At 41.2% G+C, this 23,110-nt stretch overlaps 1 protein-coding gene across 1 annotated transcript in view; it reads right to left on the bottom strand.

Annotated features, from left to right (window-relative positions):
* rnd2 (Rho family GTPase 2) overlaps nt 1–22,094 on the bottom strand; it is a 28,424-nt gene extending 6,330 nt beyond the window's left edge. The window contains exons 1-3 of the mRNA XM_075453750.1: nt 21,767–22,094; nt 21,251–21,338; nt 509–618 (exon numbers count right to left, since the gene is read on the bottom strand). Coding sequence (XP_075309865.1) covers nt 509–618; nt 21,251–21,338; nt 21,767–21,868 — 300 coding nt within the window. The 5' untranslated portion in view covers nt 21,869–22,094. The remainder of the gene's footprint in view (nt 1–508; nt 619–21,250; nt 21,339–21,766) is intronic.
* Nucleotides 22,095–23,110: the final 1,016 nt, after the last annotated feature.

Genomic DNA, 23,110 nt, shown 5'->3' with positions numbered 1-23,110 from the left:
CCCAGCTAGTACACCCAATTTCAACAGTAGTATCATAATTTCTTTCAAATTAGCTGTCTTAACTGCCGCCATCTGGTCAACTATTCAGCATAAAACTTAAATTTCTTAAAAAGTCTACAGTAAGTCAGTTTCCAGACAGTACCAGGCTCTGCGGCAGCATCTCTGACACAGCTGGCTAATTTGCATACCTGATATTCCTCTTTAACTGACCCAGCTGCAAACCGCTTCTCTCATTCTCTTCGCTGACCTTTCATTCCTTAGAGTGACGCTGGTCAAGTATCCATGGACATTTTGATGAAATAAAGGAACAGCAGGCTTTAACCTCTGTGCTGATTTGCTCTATTGTTGAGCCATGAAAAGCTGCTGGCACAGAAATCTGAGTCGATACGAGATGCTGATTGGGGGAAAAAACTGACTTGTTTTCTTGGTTGTCCTGTATCACAACAGGTATTAAATGCTGACGTAAAGTTTTGAGAAAGGAATAAAAAATAGCATTAAAAACACTGACCTTCTTTATGACACTGTCCAGAGTCTCTGGGCGGCTGATGTCGAAACAGATGAGAACCGCATCTGAATCGGGATACGCCAGCGGCCTCACATTGTCGTAATAGGAAGAACCTGTGGACACAGCAACATATGGCATAAGGTCATGATGTCTTCTGAGGAATTCCTGCGAGTATCTGTTTTTAACCAATTTTAACCCCATGAGTCTCTCCATCCCAACCATATGGCTTATTCTGTCAATTAGAAACACACTTCACATTCCTAGGAGGTGATCTAAAGGTCATTAAATACATGCATAGCACATTAAAGCAGGCACTCTGACATGCACTTGGACACGCTGCAGCTTTACTGCACTCTGCAGATGCAAATGAGTCTTAATCTTCACAGTTATGCACGCATATTTGGTATTGTTTTCTCTTGGACTTCCACGCAGCTGCGACCTCCCTTTATTACAGGGCTTCACAAGGAATGTCGAGGAGTTACTCGGAGAAGCACACACAAAAGTGAATTATAGTGGGCTGAGGGCTGGAGGACTTGTGCACATAATCCATACTTGATGCATCTTGATGCAGCAGCGAGTGCCAGCACAAAGGCTAAACTAGAAGTTGAACCCATTAATTCTGTTGACTCATTCCTCTTTCTGCCTCTTTTGTAAATATTTCCCGTTTTAAAATATCACATTTTCTTTTTAATGCTGGAGATGAATTTTTCCCCAGTGTTACTTTTCTTTTTTGTACGTGATCGAATTTGAAGGCAGAGTGGTGTCTCTGCACTTCCACACGCCACTCGGTTACACAGCTTCTGCCCTCTTACAGCTCTCATTAGGAGGCTTGTAAAAAAAATATGGGCTCTAAGGGAAATGTGGCTGCAGTCTGCGAGCACCCTCCCTCTTATCCCCATTAGGGGCATGTGTGGACCTGATCTCCATGGTTGCATAAACTTACATAAAATCTCATTTGTTTGATGACAAGACCCCATTTTACACTGCTTAGAATGTGTAGAAATCACTGAATCAAATCAAATATTTTCACACTGTGGTATAAACACCACTGACACTACATTTGTTTTCTTAAGGTGATATAAGCTGATTGATTTACATTTTCTACATAAGTGCTTCATACCAGATCTGACACAATGAACAGCTTGTTAAAGAGCTGCATGCCTTTGTCTGGTGTGGCAAATGGAGTCTGCACAATGGAACCGCAGCGTGTTTTAGTATCACTGGGTTCTCTTCGTTAATGATGGAATGATACAATGACAATAGCTGCATGCAGCCCAGATCCCCATTATTCAGCTAGCTGTCCTGTGGTGACCTGCCTTCACACTGACAACAATGCAACAGGCTGCACAATAAAAAAAAAAACTGTTACTTTTGTGGCTCAAAGTGAGAGGAAAAGTTTTGTTTACAATCTGTTTCTCACCTAAATGTGCTTTGCCATTGAATGCTCACAAATATCCGGAGTGCCAAAATGTATGAATCCTTTGCTAACTTTGGCCTCAGACTTCTCTCTGTTTATCAAAGACAAACCTACACAATGTGGACCTTTGTAGCTGGCAGAAATGTGTAACGTATAAGGCTTTTTTTGAGGATGAAAGGGCATGACTTTGTGTTGAAAAATGGAGACACAAAAAAGAGACGAAACATTATCCGACAGAAATGTAATGATGGTATCTATGGTAAGGGGATGCACTCTCTGCATGAGTAACACTTATATAACTCTTAAAATATCTCCTACTGCAACTAGAGGTCGACCAATAATGAATTTTTAAAAACTCCATGAAAAAGCCAATAGCAGTTTAATTGACCAAATTAGTCCATTTCTAGCACTGTTAGAAATGAACAATCTTTCATTTGATTAGAAACAGCTTTCAGCAGAGCAGCAGTTATCTTCAGTCAAATATATTAGTAATGCCTTATCATAAGTGACAACCTTATCGTGCTCATAATTACAAATAAAGCCATTTTAATTTACATTCATTTAAATACAGATTATCTCAGGTACACAGTATCATCTCAAACTAAAATTGCTGTTCACATTTTGCAGGTGTTAATGCAAAGAAGAGTTAATGAGGAGAAATATGAAGAGGATGAGATAAAAGACGAGGACAGGCACTAGTGATTTTTTAGTAACAGCAGAATTAATGTACATTATACTCTGATTAGCATTACATGAAAGTCTGTGTTTTGTGGCACTGCAGCCAAGTGAACGAGTTAACTGCAATGGAGATGCCATGCCTAATATATTTGACTGAACAACGACAGAGACAAACAAAAAGATTAATTGGTCAACCTCTAACCTCAACACTATGAAACATTTTCATTTTCATACTGTAAAATCCACCACTGCATGTCAGTAAACCGAACAACTGCCATAAAATAGAAACAACTGAAGGACTAATATGCCAAGCTAAAGATACTAAATCAACTTTGCATTGAAAAGTCAAACACCTCCTTTTTTTAATTTAGCTTAGAGTTTATGAGTCAAGTTAAACCAAATTTGAACTAAACCTAAAGTTTACATATCAAAATGGCCTTTTTGTTTTGAGTGCACTAGCATGTACACTACTGTGTTTGTAATGAAATAATGGTACTCTTATCACAAATTACATGGAAACATACTTCCCACAGCACCTGATGAACAACGTAGCCACACAGTTTTCCTACAATTTGCATTTATTTTAATCTATATTCAGTATGAACTCACAATAAACCTCTCAGCCCTCACATTTATTAGCTTAAGCAGAATGCTGTAACCTTGAAAAGAAGGGTGGCCTTACTTTAACTCAAACTTTTTAATAACAACTAATGCATGTCCCTCCCCCTCTCTCTCTGCTGTCCTTCAGCTCTGCCTCAACAGACCCTCCCTCCAATGCAGGCTCTAAGTGATGACAGTAACTTTGAAGTGGCAGTTAGATACTCCTCCCAGTCCTTACTGGTTGTTTTCAGGCAGGCACTATGGAGTCCTACAAATCAGCATCAAATAGAAGCACCAGGAGGAGCCAGAGAAACATGATTTTGTTCTGTCTCATCCAGTGAAAAAAAGAAATGTTTTTATTGCCTTGTAAAAAAGCAAATCATATCCAAAACAGGTGTAGGGTCTTATCCTTAAACTTGACCTTGTTTCACTCCTATGTTTTTCTACAGCAGCCCAGAAGAGTCAAACCAAACATTAGCTCTAAAGTGGGTCTTTTTTGTTTTTTAAAAGTCGACATAGTCTTGTAGGGAAATGTGTGGTTGGAATTTAAGTTATGTTTATGTTCATGCATTTAGCAGATGTTTTTATCCAAAGCGACTTACAAATAAGGATATAATATTACAGCTAACGTCGAAGCTAATAATAAGCTACATAGAAGGAAGCCACTGGTCAGACTCTGTCAGAGGGGACAGGGGTGACAGTGTAGAAATAGAGTGCAGGCATAGAGGGAAGTACAGAAAGAGAAAGTGCAGGGTAGTACAGGGTAGTACAGGGTAGGTATGTTCTCTGAAGAGCTGGGTCTTCAAGAGTTTCTTGAAGATAGACAGGGGCGCTCCTGAATTTGCGACTTTCAATCTAGATTAATTAAATCCTGTCAAATTGTCCCGAATACTTGATAGGGATAATGATATAGGCGTGAATGTAATAAATACGTACAGAGCATGTACTTTATACCATGCACAAACTTCTAAATTTGCATTGAACAGGTAGATTGCAGTCTACAATTTAACTTCTTTTTCATTGTCACAAGAGCAGCTTGTTTCGTAATTATTGATTATGTTTCAAAAAGTGGGCATATACTTGATTTGATACTAGGTAAAACATGATCCAATCATTCATGCTCTCCTGATGCATTTCCAAATGATTGTGCCTTTAAACTGCGCAAATCTTTGATAAAAGTAAAAGTAATTTTAATTTTTATCTTATGGGATGTTACTAGGAGCCCCCTGTTCATCTTATTAACACAAGGTTGCTACTGTTATGTAATGCTGAGACAGCAAGACTAACACACACACACACACACACACACACACACACACACAACCAAAACCCAATCACAGGGAAGCCCAACAGTCAGCAAAGACAGCACTGACATTCTATGACAGAAAGCTCTGATCGGCAGCGGTCACACAAAAGGTGCCGCTGCTGCTGAAGTTAGTCTTTAATATGTATCCCAAAGAAGCAGATCTGTGCTAAGGTTAGAGCTGGAGAATAAAAGAAACAGAATGTTTGGGGGTGGAGAGGGGGGGGGGAAAGATAAACTGACTTTGACAACAGGGTGAGGGTAAGGTGCAGAAGCTTGTGATGATGAGAGAGGCAAAGAGGGCATCAAAACAGAACTCATGAAAGTGGTGAGATGTCAGGCGAAGGAAAGTTGAGACAACAGTACTCATTTGACTTGAGATGTGATTAGAAGCTAGAATAAGGCCACTGGGATCCATTTGTCAACCCCAAAAGATCAACATGATCGGCAGGTCCCGATCCCCACAGGTCTCTTCACAGCGCAGCAATTCTGAGCTCTTTCTGCTTGGAGCGACAGCAGGGCTACATCAGCACTTTTGTAAAGTTAGAAAAAAAAGCCCACTGAGGGGTAAGATAGGAAAAAAGTGCTGTGTTTAAAGCAAGCCAAGCAGGAACAAATAAACTCCAATCACCATAACAATCAAAAACACGAGGAGCCGAACAAAGGGGAGCGTGGTTTCCCCAGCAAAATAGACATTACCAGTGATAAAAGAGGATGTAGCTGAATTGAGGAGGATGGGTCAGCGGGAGCGAGTGTTTGGGTAGGTAATGAAAGCAGTGGACTCGGCAGGACAGATCAAATAAAGAGGTATGAGAGCTCTGGGTAGGCTATTGGTAGAGTTGGCCCGTGCCCATTCACTGTGCGGTGGAACAAAAGGTCAATTGAATTTGAGACAGAGGCAGGATGAGATAAATGGGGCAGGAGGGTGAGGGAGGAGCACATAGCCTGGCAGGAACCATTAAAAACCATCATGCCTGGTAAGGAGTGGGGACTCTGCCAAGGAAAGGAAAGGCATTAAAACACCCCTGGCAAAACCTCCTTGAGAGTTAACATTAGTTTGATTTAAAACAAAATCTCTCAAAGTGGAGAAAAGATTTCTTTCTTTATTTCTGCTGGGCTTCTTGGCGCTGAGCCACCCTGCAGCATCACATTGAAGGATCTGCCGAGAAGCGGTTACATAGGTTGGAGGCAAGTGCCAACCATCAGATGAGGTTCATCAAAGGCCAGAAATATCCCTGAGGATGTTGAGGCGGGCTGGAACTTAGTGGAGCGCAAATGTACAGTAATAAGGCTTGAGGGTTTGTGGTATGACTTCATTTATGCCTCCTGTCCCCTGACACATCAACTCCCCCATTGGGAGACTCTGTCTGAAGCATGACAGCTCTCTAACTGCTCATTCAAATACTCCTCTGGGAGAGCCTCATTTTATGAGGACAGACAATAAAATAAACTTAGCAATAAAACACAAAATTGTGCTATTTGATGAAGAAGCTTCTTTGGGGATCTTGTGCAATTGAGTGTGCATTCCCATCAAACAAAGTCTTACAGCTTCCTCTGCATTAATCTGCACCATCACAGCAGGAGTGCGCTCTCTATCTCTGTTTGTTGCATGCTCATTGCAAACGGCTTGAAAACAAACCATTATGAATGAGGGGAAAGGAATAAAGTCTGTGCTTCAGGGCTTTCTGATGTATGCACATATGGCAGGGAGTCAACAGCAACTAAGAGCCTCATTAGGTCATATAGGCATTCTGAAAAACACTCATCCACACAATGTGGGTTACCGCACACCCACTGATATGTCACCAAATCACCAAATTAAGGAAAACAGTTAGTCGCTATGCCAATTCTTTTTACTCCTGTGGCTGTTTTCCTCTGGAGAACCACCTTCAAAGTGAAGGCAAAACATTACAAGTAGGGTTGGCAGAGTATCGTAGCAACCTGGAGAGATGCAAATAGCTTCATTGTGAGACCCTTAAAGGAAGTTAGGAGGAGGAGAGCAGAGGAGCGAGGGGATCACGGAGGTGCTCTGGTGCATTGGTGATTAGAGGAGATACTAGAGGAGAGGATAACAGTCAGTGCTCAATTTCTGAAGAGGTAAAGCAGATTGTTCATTGTGTAAGTTCCCATCTGTGTTGTGAACTGCTGTGATGTCTTTCTCCTCAATCAAGTTTCTCCTCAAACAGAGATAAACACAGCGAAGTGTCGAGGCACCCTTTGAGAGGACGTGGATTTTCTCTGACCCATTGTGCCACTCTCCTATACAAAAGAACGTGCAGTTCACTGTGTGAATATAAGCTTGCACAAATCTTATTTTACACATCTAGAAACCAATATTGTTCCCACATATATAGCCACTGACCTTATTCCCAGCACGGAAATTGTCAGCTCGCACTCCAGGAGGGAAAAAAAAAAACACCTGGTGTATTGGCGTGCAAATAAAGTTCCACACATATGCTGTAATAAAGTTGACCTGGAATTTCTAACAATAAAAAGTCATAAAACAACTGCTGCACCAAAAACCTTTCAAATTCCTCATGTTTTTATTGCTCATTTTATTTATACTTATTGGTTTCTGTAGCTCATTTACATAGCTAGGATGTTACTGTTGTCGTCCTGAGTGCAAAGGATTAATGTTATCCAACGGTTATACATGAGACTGCAAAGCACCAGCAGGTTTTCTTATTCATGTGCCTTTCATTTTCTGGAATAATAGAAGTTGACAGACATCCCAGAGGGACACAGCAGGCTGTGGTGACAGCTGGGTGTTACGTTAAGTCCAAAAGGTTTTCCTAATTATTGTTATTTGGCTACATTGCGGGGCTTTAATGACTTTTTCTTTTTCCTCTGAGCTGTTTGATTCTGAATCATAAAAAAAAAAAAAAATTGATTGTAGTTAAACTAAAGAGTGAAGTCTTTTGACACTCATTGAGGAGTTTATTTTCTTTAAAAATTACAGTTATCCTACATTTATATTCTTTAAAATGTGTAAAATGTCATATTTTCCAGTGTTCGGTGAACATACTTTAAACCACCAAAGTATCTATCTGTAGAAAAGTTGTACATATCAAAAAAATATTGGAACTGGTCAGTAGTTTTGCAACTGCAGCATCCATGATATGGAATCTTGGCCAGACTTTGTGCAATATGTTAAAGTTTAAGACACATAAACAGAGGACTTACCGTTGTGATACACTCAACACAAGCTGCAGTATCTGCAACAGCTTTACACAAGTCACTCAAGGCAATGAATCTGTCTGTGAAATATAAATCAGTCCTGCGAAACAGATCATTAATAAGTCTGTAATGAAGCAACTCCAGCTGGTCTGATCTCTGAACTGACATTAATATCTTCAAATGATCTTTTAGTTTGAGATGCAGGATGTACTGTAAAAGTGTCTATACCCAATATGCATGCACACATGTAAAAAGAGATAATAGCTGTTGATCTGTGATAAATATGGCTACGTCAAGTTTTCCAAAGCATTAGCATGCAGCCAAGGCAGAGGAGGTGACACAGGGTTAAATGGCCATTAACCTCCCATGTCTGCAGCTTTCACATTGGAGATATTGATCAAAGCCCACACTCTTTCGCTGTGTAGGAAGTGCAGCCTTTGAAGCACCTTTGATGGATCTGCTCTTAGGTCCGAGTTGATGCTCGTTTCTGTTGTCCAGTCGCAGGTTTATAAAGTGGGGCCAGCCACCGCACAAATAGCACAGGCAGGGGACAGAGCATCATTACCGTCTGTCATCCAGAGATGGAAAAGTGTGACTACTCTCAGTTTCTCTAAACTCCAGCCGTCTTTCATCATCACACACATACACCTACATCCCACCCCAGAGTAACAGCACTGCATTTCATCTCCTGTTGTCTGATCTCTGTGTCTGTCTCAGGCTTCTGTTCATGCTGCGCTTTGCTTGGCTTTGAAAGATCACCATGCTTCTTTGTCACTAGCTTCTTCAGTTGATCAAAACATATATCCCTTGTCTAGCTTTACTTCGGTTTTCCCGAGTGAACTATTTGAGAGAAGACTATAGACTTGAGTGGAAGTCTTCACTGTGACAACCTTAATTCCTTAGAGATGTTCAATTGTTTGGGTGTTATAATACCAAAGAAATACTCGACATTTGTTAGTGTGAGAAAAGAAAGAAGCTGTGAATGATTTCTTGCGCTGTACTTAGAGCATGCGATCAAACTGTTTCTTTTTTTCATATTCGTTTCTGTGATTTATAAAGCTCAGAACAAGTGTTGGATCCGATCAAATCGGCAGAAGTAGTTCAGACTCTTTGGACATAATCCCCAACATGGCACAGTTAAAAATAAGATCACGATATGAATTTGATTGTCTGTGTTTTGTACCGCAGTTGGTTTCAATATCCCAACATAGACGCTTTTATTGTTTGTTACATTAAAGGAATCACAAAGGAACGAGAGGTGTTTTACAAAAGAGAAGGAGGCTTGTTGGAAAATCTAACACTGATCAAATCTGAGGAGCTCCCACTTCAAAGGGACACCGAGATAAAAGTGGGCGACTACAAATTAAATTGAATCAAATATTAACATGGTTACATAATCAAACCGGTTATTTACTGACCATGCCTAATATTTGACTTTGATCTCAAAGTATGCACAATCGTGCATGGTTATGTTTTGTTGCCAAAACATAACCAAGCAGTCAGTGTTAATGAAAGTTGGGAAAAAAAGGTATTCCCTCACCATCTGTAGATAGAAATTGCTTGTTCAAAGGTAAGGTTATTTTCAAGCAGTTCTACATATTTCAAATCATAGTAATGAATATCATGTTGCATTCCTGCCAACAGATCCTCCTAAATGCTACACACTGGCTAGAGCTTCATCCCAGCACCTCTACTTTCCAAGTTAAATGTCAATATTGTAAATTACCCTATTTCTTTGGCCACGAGTGATTTGTAAGTCACATTAAACTCATATCTGAAAAACTTCCTCATACACACACACACACATCCTCAGTATTCAAAATCATCTCTTTATTATCCTGAAATTGGCGATCTGGTCCTTTACTTCTACACCTTTGAATTTCATACTTTCCTTGTGAAACTTGTATTCCAACTTGAAGATTTTCATTAAAACTTGTAATAACACTGTGATTGCCACTTCTCTGTCCACAGCTGTCAGTCTCATATGAAAGAAGGAATGAGAACATTCAGTCAGCGGCTGCACAGGGTTATGAAAGAAAAACTTGTGAGTGGAATAGGATATCCTGAGCTCCGTCAGCTCCACTTCCTCCAGTGCATAACCATCCAAACACATCCCTATCATGGTGCTATCTATACCCAAGCCCACTTTGCAGTCTCCAAGGGAGGTCACCAGGGAGACGTGGCACCACTTCAAGTGCAATTTCGCTGCCACAAAAGCAGCAGCAGCAACGAGTAAGGGAGCGCTTTGGATCTTGTTTATAAATAAAGTCATCCATAAATGATGGGATCTGTCGGGTGTGTATGAGCAAGGTGAAGGTGGGGGGTGGAGGATGGAGGTGAAATACGGCCTCCCGTCCCGTATCTCCTTACGCTCGGATGGGTTGCAGATGGATGCTGAGAGGGTTTCGCTCGTGTGGAGGTGCAGGGCCAGAGGGACTGAACGCTATCGCATTGGGAGCAGCAGAACCAGTCAATGTGGCCGTTTGAAGTGGGCTGATCAAAGCTGTCGCTGCATCGGTTACTGTTGCACCGAGCAGAGGGAGTAGACCGCGAGAAAACACACAGAGCCACAGTTCCCTGGGTGTCTTTCCAGTCTGCCTGGATGACTGTGGCATTTGCTACTGCTGCTGCTGCTACTGAATAAGAACAAATGCCTACTTTAGTGTCAAGGTGGATTAGTTGTCAGTGGCTGAAGTGCATGAACAGCACTGCAGGTTGAATGCTCTGCAATCACCCTTCTGGTCCAATAGTTTGTCTTTTACTGATTGCATGACCAGATGAAACAGTAAGCATTGATCAGGTCAGATCAGTTGAAAAGTAGTGGCTGTTAGAGTTTATTCTCCAGTTAAAGGGGCACTAGGTAGCATTTTCACCTAAAATTATAGCCTTCAGGAGTTTAACAAAGGCTAAACAAGTCAATAGTAAGCGAATGAAGCCTGTCTCGCTCCCAACAGGGGTCTGTATGCTGAAAATCCCATATGTAACTTCGGCAGGAGCGACCCGCTTCTGAAGTGTCGTGATGCGCGAGAAGAGTCGTTTGTGTTTACGGCACTTAGCTAGGTACTGTATGCTAGCTGTAGTTGTAGGCTATGTGTTCGCTTGCGTTGAGGAGCCAACACCAAGCGTTTCATATTCTGCCTTTCACAGACTGAATATGAAACGTTCGATGTTGGCACTTCCCATCTTTGTGAAATTTCTCCAAGCGTGATCTTGTTCATCTACCATAGTGACCTGCGTTTTAGATCGCAAAGAGACAGGTGATGATGGTGCTCTAATTCCTCCTGAGTTCGAGACGTAGCCTAGCTTCAGAAATACACGGACTGACCTGATTATAATAAGAATAGCGTTTTGATCCGAACAAGAATTGTTATCTACACATGAAAATTGATTAATTTGTGATTGTAATCGGAATAGTGTAGAGCTAGTCTGCGTTTATTGTGGCGTGTGTTGGTAGTGCCTGCGCACATCTGTCTAAGATGTAACTTTTGTAAGTGTCTGCTAATACAAAGGAATCACTCCACGAATACACCATGATGAGGGAAGAATCCCATTCAAGATCAGCAACAGTCCATCCATACATCCATTATGTGCCGCTTGTCCGGGGATCGGGTCGCGGGGACAGCAGCCTGAGCAGAGAAACGACGAGCTGTCCCCGCGGCCACTTCCTCCAGCAACAGGATTATAGCATATTATCTTGAGTTCTCTCTTCAGAAAATCTCTGATTATAGTATCTTACGTGGGCAGTCTACACTTGTGAATCAGATGACCTAACTGCACTGACTAAATAACACAACGGCAGCATTCGCCACGATGGTTAGTTAGTGGGTGTGTACAGGTGGGCATTTTTACGACAGTGTAGAATTTCAGTTTGACCAATAGAGATCGCTATACTGCCGCTAAACTACCTTGTATCCCTTTAAAGGAAAATGTTTATTTAAAAATTTTAAGTAAAAAATCTATAGTCCATTTGGTTGTGCCGATTAAGTAACTTCAAGGGCATGTAGCTGTGTCAACACATTCCTCCACATTCTGCCATCGATCATTTCTTTTAAGGTCGAAAAAGACATGTTGCACAATTAAAGGGTCTTCCACCTCTTAATACAACTGACAAAAGGACTGAATTCTCAACAGCACTGTTTTATATTACCATATGTAGCTGAGAGTTCAATGTGTAACAAGAGGCTGTACTAGATTAAAATGTGACACAGCCGACATTTGTGCATGCGTTTCCCTGAGGACCGGAGTGGGTCAGGTCCCAAGGGTGCCACCGACAAACCTTACTCACAACACAAAGCCTGTGAGGGTGGGGTGGTGGATGGGACTGGGAAAAGCACAGATGTATGCTTCTCCTTCTGTCGACTCCTTTTGTCCTCTTTTCTAGTTTTCAATCCTAGCGAGCACTCTCTGCTCTCACAACATGCTCTTAGGGTAGCCCACCCATGCCCTCCATATTTATACTTCATTCAACCCCTTACTCCCCCAATTTCTTTGCCTACTGCTTGGGGCAGCAGATGCACTCTCCAGCCAAATTGTGCCCCTGCTCCCACCCGAAAGCCCTTCAACAGCTCCCATTATGTCTCTGGTGAGCCGGGAAACAAAAGGAAGGGTCTCAAGCTCAGAGCTGTAGGAATTCCCAAACACTAACTCACTCAATCATGCACATGCCCACACATTGATAGAGGAAGTCACACATATCCATCACACAGAGACATTTTCTTTTTTATATATCGTTTGAGTTTCTTGTTCCTTTATAATGACTTTTAGCTGTGGGGAATCAATATATCCCGCATTAAGAAATTTGAGATGACCTTGGCACCAAAACAGAAAAAAATTACAATTAACATATTCCAGAGCAGTGTAAAGTCTGGGTTTTGGCTCTGAAAGATTACATTTAAGTAGGTTTAGATTATTATTTGATACTTTACATGTTTACAATGAACATGCAATATCAACAAATATCAGACATAATGGCCCCTATTACATAATCTAATTTCCTAAATTGAACAAATAGTCTTTTTAAAAATGTGTAACAAAAATGCCAAAAACAGAGAAAGAGTTACTTGTAGTTTTAATCCTACAAAGATTAACTTGTGAATGATCATCATGAGCTTCAAAAACATCCTTTGCACTATGAAATGGGTGCAGATCATCATTTGGCTGTTCACTGCAGATGTTTGAATCACTCTCATCGCTTGCACAAAGCTATTTTTGGCCCTTGGAATTAGTGAAGCTCTGAGGAAGAAAAAACTACATACAGTTTTATCCTCAAAATATGATGTTCAAAACAAATTATTTTTTGGAATTTTCTGAAGACCAAAAAACAATAATTTATGTGAGGAAAACACTTATTACTTAAATGTCAATGTGCAGTCAGTGTTGTGAACCACCACTAAATATCTCTTTATTCTCATGTCTTTGTAGATCTCTCTCCTTTTTATTCTGGCTGTAAAACAGTACAAGTCTTAACTTGATCTATTTATCCTTTCTCTTTTCTTTCTTGCAATAGCTAAAATAGCTTCTGTTACTAAAACTGTAGGAAAGGCTTAAGACAAAGCTCGTATTCTGTAAGCCATAAAAAAAAGCCTTAAGTGTTCCTTTTCTTCACAATAGACCAAAAACTCCTTTTAATCCTGTCCAGTTAGTGTTCACTCCCTATTAGCTTATCAGTCTGATTTTCACAATGGGACATTAACTAAGTAAAAGCTAAATGCAGTCTTTCAGCAGTGTGCAGTGCCATTTAAGCAGATCATACACTTTTGCTTGGCGCTAAAAGCGTGTAGATGTATCCATGCACGCACTTACTGGCTCACCTGACTGAAGTTAGAGGTCAGAAGGAGCAGAGAGTTACATCCTCCGGGGCCTCCCAGAAGTGCATGTTTCATTGTTTATGCGCGAGTAGACATGTGGGATACTCTAAACTTTTTGTGTGCATTTAAAAGTGGCTGCATGAGTCGGGCTGCACTGTGTTAGAGTATAGATGCATGTGTGCATCTCTGTGTTTCTCTCTCTCACTGAGGAGAGCAGATAGTCTCTGTGGTAATTACACATCTGCCCACCACCCCCTGGCGCTGAATGCTAGTGACCTCAGCACAGTGCTCCGGCAGCCACTGTCGCTAATGGGCTATCAGAGATGGACAACATTGACAAGGGAAAAGAAAGAGGGCAGGATGAATAGAGAAAGAATTCATACTTGACTTTCAAAGAACAAACTTTACCCTCTCCTCTGCTGTCTTTTCTGTTCTAGTTCCTTTGTTCCATCATCTTCTCTAACAGTTAAGGGAGGCCACATTTTCTTATTTTTTTTAAATCCTCTGTAAAATAAGACTATAATTCAGAAACTGCTGCTCAAGAACCAACAGATCTACCCCCTGCAGCTAGGACTGCCAGCTGTCTTCCAGCATCACACAAACCTGCTGAGAGACTCTTGGTGCAGTGGAGTGCAGCACTGCGTAGGAGCCCATCATTTTTCAAGAACTTTAGAGCAGGGGATGATTTGCAAAGAAGGAAAAAAGAGGAGTAAACTTAGATTCATTATGATTCATCACTGCAATTTGAAAATAACCAGTTATTTATAACATGAGGCATGCCTGCATCCCTATTTCTGCAGCTATCACTGTCATTAGATTTATTTGTACGTTTAATTACTGATTATAGTGAATCCTGTCAGACAGACTGCAGGCTCATCCAAAACCTGACGCCAGGTTGACAACATAAACCAGTCAGTGGATAAATTCTCTGCTACTTTGTTATCAAGCTCATAAAGTCCAGGAGGACAGAACAGTAGCCCCTCTGTCCAAAAATACCCTAACAAGCATTCCAGTATCACTATATGGAGATTGGAGGTCTGGCACAAAGACCTAGATTTATTTCAAAGCACTAAAAGCATCCAGCAAGGCAGACACAAATCAACAACATTGTTACAAACAGTACCCAGTTGCATTTTTGTTCACATATCAGTTGTAAATGGAAACCTTCATTAAATTTGTATGATGGTTTCTATCACTAACACAATACAAAATATTACACCTGACATGCATTTTCATGTTTCATCAAGTTTGCAGCCTTGCTTGTGTCTGACTTCATGTTCACCATCTTTGTATCATATCACTGATTAGTACAAAGCAGAATATGTACACGAGTTCCAATTTTTAATGCATTTATCAGTGCAATCATGATATTTCACTCAAAATAATGAGTATAAACCTCTCTAAAGAAAATAACCGGGGATTAGATTCTTTGCCTGGCAACCATAAATGTCTTCGCCAAATTTCGGGACAATCCATCCAGCAGCCTGGACCAACTGGATGAGCTGGCCAACAAACCAGCATAACAACCCACAAAGGAGTAGTTGTGGATCACTCTTTTTTTTTTTTTTAATGTGAAACAAGTCCTACAAAATCACTTTTGAAATTATTGCTGTGTCATCTTCTAAACCTGGCCAAATAATTGCCCATGCATTCATTTACATCCATTCTCCCAACTGTGTTGTCCCTTTCAGAGTCAACACGGGGAGCAGAGATGTCCAGACCTCATGTCTACTTCCTCAAGTTCCTCCCAGAGAGACACCCCCAGGCCAGGTGTGAAAATTGATCTCTCTTGTGACTCCTGTTGGCCTCAAGGCCTCCACCCAGCTGGTCATTCCTGGTAGACTTCTGAAGGGAGGCGCCCTGACAACACCCTTATCAGGTCACAGAATCACTTCAACAGGTTCCTCTCAATGAGGAAGAACAGCAGGTTTGAGCTCCACCTGGATATCAGAACCTCTCACCTGATCTCAGAAAGCAGGTCCTGCTACCACGTTAGGAAATTCTTTTTCAGCTACTTGTTTAGTCATCTTGGTATTTTGGATATTATCCGTTCGTGGCTACAGATGAGGGTGGAGACAAAGACAAACTGGTAAATCTGGAGCTTGGCTTTACAGCTCAGCTCACTGTTTACCACTAATTATGATACACTGACTGCACCAAAGCAAAAGCGACAGTCTAAGAAATATCTCGCACTTCCTTTTCTCTAAAGAAACTTAAACTCTCCTCTCACCTTGACGGAGCAGTTGATCAAAGATACAAAGCTGCTCTAAGTTTCAGACCCATCACACACAGCCAAAAGTCGTTTAAGTTAAGAAGACCCTCCTGCAAAGGTGCAAGAAATAAAACATCACCTTGTCAGATAATAACTCTATTGATGCTTGAGTACAGACTTGGGTGATTTTTAATCACATGTGATAGTCAATAATTTTGGATTTTGGACAGTTAGTCTGAGAAAGCAGGCCAGCACCCAGAGCTCTGAGAAACTGTTAGTTTTTGTTCACATTTAAATTCACTTTAAATCTAAGAAAACCATCATTTCAGATTAAACTGTTTGTTAGATGAAAACATGAGGAAAAACTTTTCAATACTTTTTCTGTTTATGTTTAGAAAAACAACCCATTTGAGGGACAGTGTTTTCATCAGCCTTCGTCTGTTTACTCAATAACTGAAACTGTACTGCAGCCACTCTTTGTCAGTGCAGGGGAGTGCCTTATCCTCACGCTATGCATCATCAAAACAGGTTTTGTTTAGGCAGTTATTGCCCTGGGCTGGTTCTGCAAAGATTAACAAACAGAGCTTAGGCTGGGTGCATACTGGGGCTATTGAACAGCAATTTAAAGGATCTTGTCAACTTCCTTTCAGAAGCTGACAAAAACAAAAAGGTGTTTTTACCATTTGTGTTTATATCCAGCGGCTCCAACCACCTAAAAAGCAGCTTGTACTCAAACTGGAGGTTATTTGGAGAAAAGTGAATGAAAATGTTGGTTTTCACTCATTTAACCCCAAGTTTACCATTACAGTAGTGATTCAGAAGACAAGCAAAACAACTTAATGATCCAAGAGCAGAATATGTTATCTCATGCGATCAGCATACCCGCTCTAATGTCCAATTAGATCTCACAGAACTTTTTGAGCTTCCTCCAGCTGCATTGAGCTGTGGATTTGAGGGCAGAGGGGAATGTCTGTTGGTTTTATTTCTGCTCTGTGTTGTGGTTGTAGTTCACTTATTGTCCATTAAAGTTTAATCAAGTGGAAAGTGTTGAGGATCGGAAAGCCCACAGAGCTCGGGATGTTTTTACAGGCTGCTGGATGCCCTACCGGTCCACTGCCCTAAGAATGTGGAGCTTAAAGAGCATAAAGTCGTCAGGAATGTTGGAAAGTCGGTATGAAAAGACCGAGACTCTCATACCAGACTGTAACTATGAGCAAGAGTGGGAAATGGGAGCGGCGTTACACAATCGGAGTGTCATGTTATTGTCCCACGAGTCAAAGACAATAACAAGGAAGATGTGTGATGAAAAATAAAAAATATGTTTACCACAGGTTTAGCAGACGAAGACTCATTTGAGAAAATGGGCACTGGAACTCAAGTGAGGGGTAATTTTACTTTTTGGAGCAGTAACATTACATATTCTTGAAAATAGGTGTTTGTGAGGCCCCACAGTGCTTCAAACTGCCAGTTCAAGAAAGCTTTTATTATTGTTTTGTTGTGAACACCCCATGTAAAGCAAGACTGTTGGAGAAAAAATCCTCAACACCACAGCAAGTGATGCATTTCAACTTCCCAGCAGCAACAACACTTTGGTAGGAAATAAACAAAGAAGGAGCAGGGTGGTTGGAACAGGAGGAAATAGCCTAAACCAGACAGAAAGAAAAAGGAAACTCACAGGATAAGAATGACTCACACGAGGATTACAAGTAATCTATAGAAAGTTTAGTAAAAAAAAAAAAAAAAAAAAAAAAAAAGACCAAGCGATTAGCACAAGAAAAGTCAGCAAAAACAAAAAACAAAAACAGGAAAACAAGATTCTTGTAAATTGCCTCTTGAAACTAGCCTGGTGACGCCATCCTACGTACTTCCGCCCAAAGATTTTGGCTCCGCACATAGTCTGGCCAAATCCCCCTACCTCGGTTCGCTCAGTGTTTTGCCAATCAGCAAACAGTTGCGAGTGGTGACGCAGAACTCACGCGCGGAGTCCATTGTAGTCCATATAATTGTAGTTCAACCACAGCGGAAATAAACATGGCGACGGAAGAACGCTAGAAGCTATCCATGAAGTTGTCTCAACTCTGGAGAGCATTACACAATTAAAACGAGAGCAAGAGGAATGCCTCGTCAATTTTGTTAGTGGCAAGGATGTCGTAGCTCTCCTTCCAACTGGCTGTGGGAAAAGTTTGATTTATCAAATGGGACCGGTATAATGAAAGCGGATGTGGAAAGCGTGATTCGCGAGCTAGAGCCTCGCGAGAGTAAGCATGAACCTCGGCGCATAACCAACGTCATTTCTAAACATTACTGATTTGTTAAGGGAACTCCGTTACTCCAATGAATTTAAGTTGCTGGGTAAGGTCCCGCCCTCCATGGAAACGGATTCCTCTTGGGTTTTCCCAGACTGTTTGACAGAGTCAACAGTCGGCTTTCGCCCAGGCTATCTTGAAACAGCCCTCCAGCATTATTACACAGAATACAAGAGTTTCATGTGGGAATCGGGCCAGGCATACACAAGACAGCTGGGGAAGACTAACAGGAAGAGACGTGAATATACTGCTGCAAGAACTTTTGGGAAACCCGTCCCATCATGACTTGGACATGTAGGAGACAACATGCTCACCAGTCTCAGGCCAAGGCTACAGGGAATCTTACCATATTGGGAAGTGGATGAGTGCATTAATACTTTAGGCACAGTAAAAACCCAGACTGACTGACTACTAAAGGGGCCCATGAGCATTGGCAGTTATCACTAATGACCCTCAGACAAGTTATCACTGAGCTGCATTGACATTTTGACTACTTGACAGCTTGGGTTGCTTTAAGAGTAAATTAAACCATAGATATACGCAGTGGTGAAACTGACTTCACTGTCTATCTCTACAGTACATGGCTGCTCACCTGTGTAGCATGAGTGTCATTTTTTTAATTCTCCAGAATGTCCAAAGTTGCAGGGCAGACAACAGGCTAAAACAATAACAGATAAAACATTTAAATCTGTTTAGGGAGGTGCAACAAAAACATGCTCATATAGAGAAATTGAGATTTACACTAAGTAGTAACCTCAATTAGATTAACAGCTCATCCCTTCTCTCACCATTCCTGCAAGGACAGGACCTTGAGGAAGAATCAGAATTAATGGAACCAAACTAATCAATGTCTAACGTCTGTGCTGCACCACTGATTCCTGGGAACATGCAATGTAACCATACCAGAGAAATTTGAGCCAGGCGAGATTCAATAGCCCTCAACAGCGATCAATAATGTTTTTGTTAGCAGAGCCAGACCACAGCAGGTAGACTTCACTAGCAATAAAAGAGGAGACAATACTTTTTGTGATATGCTGTGAGCAAGAAAACAGATGTTGGTACGTGGGGCTGGAATGAGGAGTGGCAGGCGGAAGACAGACTGAGCTAATGTTACGTCAAAAAGAAAATGTCCAGTGGACTGCAGGCTCCTATTCAGAGTGAATGGTTCTGTTGATGAGAAAATAAATATATAGAGGATAGCTCTTTTGCTATTATTACTTGTGATAAGTTTTCTTTTTCATTTTTGGAGTCTCAGACTTTCTGTTGCCTGAAAGGTCAGAGCTGTCGAGACAGCTTGCAAATGACAGATAGAACAAAGTCATGGGTCAAACTTTACCAAAGTTTAACTGTATGCCACGTATGTCATACATATAACAAGTCAACTGATCACTGTCATCGTCTGTACAAAAAAGGAATAGATGTCTTAAATGTCTAACTAAATGCTGGTGTGACGAGGCTGAACTGGTGGTGACGGTGCTTAAAAGGCAGATGAGAGAAGGGGAGCTGAAGGGGAAGAAGGGTGAAGCAATAATAAAAATCTGGAAGACTGACTTTTTTCTACAGATGAAATCTCTTTTGATCTAAATGTGAGCCAATTATCATTATGTTTTTTTTGTTGAGAGAAAATATGAACATCTGTGTTTGCTGTGAATCAGCGAATAGTGGCGCAGTACACAGAGAGGCGCACAGGCAAACACACACATTTGCCCTGTGGGCTGGGTGACGTCACGCTGATTGTGAGTTGGGCGGCTCCTGACTGAAGATTAAAGCCTTACATTGCCAAAGGTGCTTTAGGGTTTTAAAGATTGACAGAAGCACAACATTCCCACCACATCATTAGCTACTTACAGCTGAGAGATAAGGGACTCAAAATTGTGGCCCCAGGCCCCAGAGGACTCCCACCCCTGAGGGACAGGCTCAAGCAGATTTACTCTCTGGGTCGACATGAGGTTCAACTTAAAATAACATTCTTTCACCGACTCACCATGTGACATAGAAATACTCACATCCTCTTTCCCGGAAGATGGTTTTAGGTTTGGGAATGTTTATGGTAAAACAAAGAACTTCCCCCTGGGAGAATTCAATATTCAGTTCTCAAAGTGCTCTGCCTTGTCACTGGTCATATGGCTGGCTGGCAGGAGCCGATCTGGCCTGAGATTGCTTTGACATGCAGAGTCTCAGTGTAGCTCAGAGCAGTAAATCCATCTGCACTGACAAGAGTGGGATAGAGCAGAAGTCTCACTAGTGCGTCTCGCTGCTTGACAGGCAAATCTACTTCCTCAGCAAGAACTTTGTCAATACTGTCAATGTACCCTAATCGCATTGAGTCCCATTCTCATGGCACAACACTGTGGACATAGTCTTCGAAAATATTCTTATACCGATGTCACCAGCAGTTAGTATTTAGAGTAAATCAGTATGTTTAAATTAGACATTATCAATGCTTCAAGAATTTTCAAGAGACTGGGGAAAGCCCTTAAAATATCACACCACATGTCACTAAAACCATAAGTTGAGACAATGATGGATGAATCCTAATGAATGGGCTGAAGAATGTGGAGTGACCAGCTGCATAAACTCTGGAAATGTCATACTCTCCAGATAATCAAATTCCATCCCTTTCATTAATGATTCATTAACAAACTAAATTAAATATGCAAAGGAAGTCAAGCTCAACAACAAAAGTGAATGTTTCCCCATCTAAGAATGTGGCAAAGCAGGAAACTCGATCACAAAAGCAGGCCGGCGACATGACCCAACCTTATAATATATGTCAGATAACTTGCATCCATCTAAATCTGATGAAAACACTTTAATGTTAGAGTAATTACTGGTCCCTCCAGGCCCATCCTGTCTGACTTAGCCATGTCCTCACCCCTCTCCCCTCCCAGAGTGGCCTGACCCTGAGCCAGAGCATGGGAAGAGTCAGCCACACACAGTGTAATGCACAGGAAGGAATGCAAACACAAGACACACAGACATGGCTGGCACTGAAGTCTCCCTCAAAGACGACAATCATAAATAGCAGATGCCTCAAACTAAAAAAGAAACAACACATCTTAAGTTGGCCAGGTCAAAGCAATTTATCAGAAAAATGACTGCTGGAAAAGTTGGAGAGGGGAGATGGAGGCAGTCCTCTCACAGTCACAGCCAGGAACCAGCACCATGGAAAGGCTGGAGGGGAACTCATATGATGCCAGCAGCTTCTAAGTGAGGGTGCACGCAGAGATATGAAATTGTCTTACCTGACGTGTCCCACATATTCAGCTCAATCCGGTGCTTGTCTATCTCAAAACTGGCTGTGTAGTTTTCAAACACTGTGGGAACGTAATTCTGAAAATTAAAGGTTTGTTTTAGTTATCAAGTAAAGAAGAAGACCATGAAAACCAAAAAAAACACATTTCAGAGAATTCTTCTGATGCATAAGGTAATGGCAGTCAAATTCCACAGCATAGTAACAATACAAATCTTTTTCCAGATGACATATAAATTAACTATGTGGCAGGCAGAGACAAAGCCATTTAGTTTCTGATCAAAGGACTTTTTCAAACAGGACTGATACTGTGAATTTACAGACATTCCCCCCCAACACCTCTTTGCCTCTTTGTTTGACAGGTGAATCTAACCTGCTGACTTAAAGCTGGAGTTTAGCTATCCTGTTTCTGTCATTCATTTTTAATAACTCTATAAGTCTTTCTTTATAATAAGTCTTTTCCCCATACAGAACTAAAAGGCTAAGTTCAGACTTTTTACAGACCTACCTCTGGATAGCAGTCCTTGGCAAAAACGTGCAAGAGTGCCGTTTTCCCACATTGCGTATCTCCGACCACTACGATCTTACAACGGCTGCCTAGACTGTCCATGGTTAGTCCGTCAGACGTGAATTCTTAAGACGGGGAGCGATTGCATCCAGCATCCGATAAGACACGCCGAGAGATAGAACACTGAGAATAAAAGGGTGCAAACACATGCGCCGAGCCGGTGCGCTTTATCCAGCTCCCAGTCCGACGCGAAGCCCTCTGGTTTCTGAGTGTCTGAATTGGTCGGCGACCGAAACCACAAGCAGGACGCACACAGATTCCCTGGAAACTCCGGTATTTTCATTACTGGCCACGCCTTTCTAATATTCACATCTGAGACATGTCAGTCTGCAATTATGGGGCGTTAAGAGTCTATGGGGTGAATTACAGTCATTGCGTCCTCTATGTTTACCTAAATATTTCAGTGTTTATAAAAGTAGTGACTGGTTGAGTTTGACATAACATCATCAGCTGTTAAATCTTCTAAAGTGCCAATACAGTGATGGAAACTATTTGCAATATTTATATTTGAGGGCATCAGACTAGTATAATATTCGACAGGATGAAAACTTCTTGCACATTTTTAAATTGAAACTGTATCACCATCAACTGTGAGCGTATGTAGAGCCCTGCATAAACGAGAAGAGAACGTCTTTCTCCTATTATGAAAGCTTGTAGTATATATTTATGATATATCCTTTACTTTTTGAACTGCAGCTGGGTGCATATGCATACACTGATTATCCCTGTTTGCAGCTGTGTTTTTCATTTTGACATAATCTTCAAGTTTGATATAAACTCTAAACAAACACAACTTTTGAAACAAGTGTTTACCAGTGTGTTTAATGAAATGTGAGGGTTTTTTTTTTTTACTCTTGTTATAATATTTGACTGACTCAAGAATGGTAGCTGTCTGTTTCCAATTGTTGATCATGAAAACCCATGTCTCCTCACATGCTCTGGGTTACCTCTTGATTTAGTGCAAGCATGACCTTTTAATGGCCATACAATAAATGCAGCGTGCCTGAATAAAGTAGTCCATCAAATTAAGTCGTTCGAGGTAACTGGGCTGTTTTTATGAGCCTCGTAGTCTTTAATTTAGGTGATATTACTTGTAAATCCTCCAACAAGGGAGTTAATGCTTCTTTTTTTTTTTTTTTTTTTGAATGAGATAATGAAATGACGAGCCACCACGTGCCAGTAGGTCACCACAATGAGTCATCTGCACTTGCCTGAAGACCCACACTGCCCCCTTCTGGTCACTAATGGAGCAGTGCTCAATTAAATGTGTAATTAAGAAGTGCA

Source organism: Odontesthes bonariensis, chromosome 21 (genome assembly GCF_027942865.1).
Source record: "Odontesthes bonariensis isolate fOdoBon6 chromosome 21, fOdoBon6.hap1, whole genome shotgun sequence".
Lineage (NCBI taxonomy): Eukaryota > Metazoa > Chordata > Actinopteri > Atheriniformes > Atherinopsidae > Odontesthes > Odontesthes bonariensis.
The sequence above is the reverse complement of the archived record's forward strand: the minus strand, read 5'-3'. Positions and strand labels throughout refer to the sequence as shown.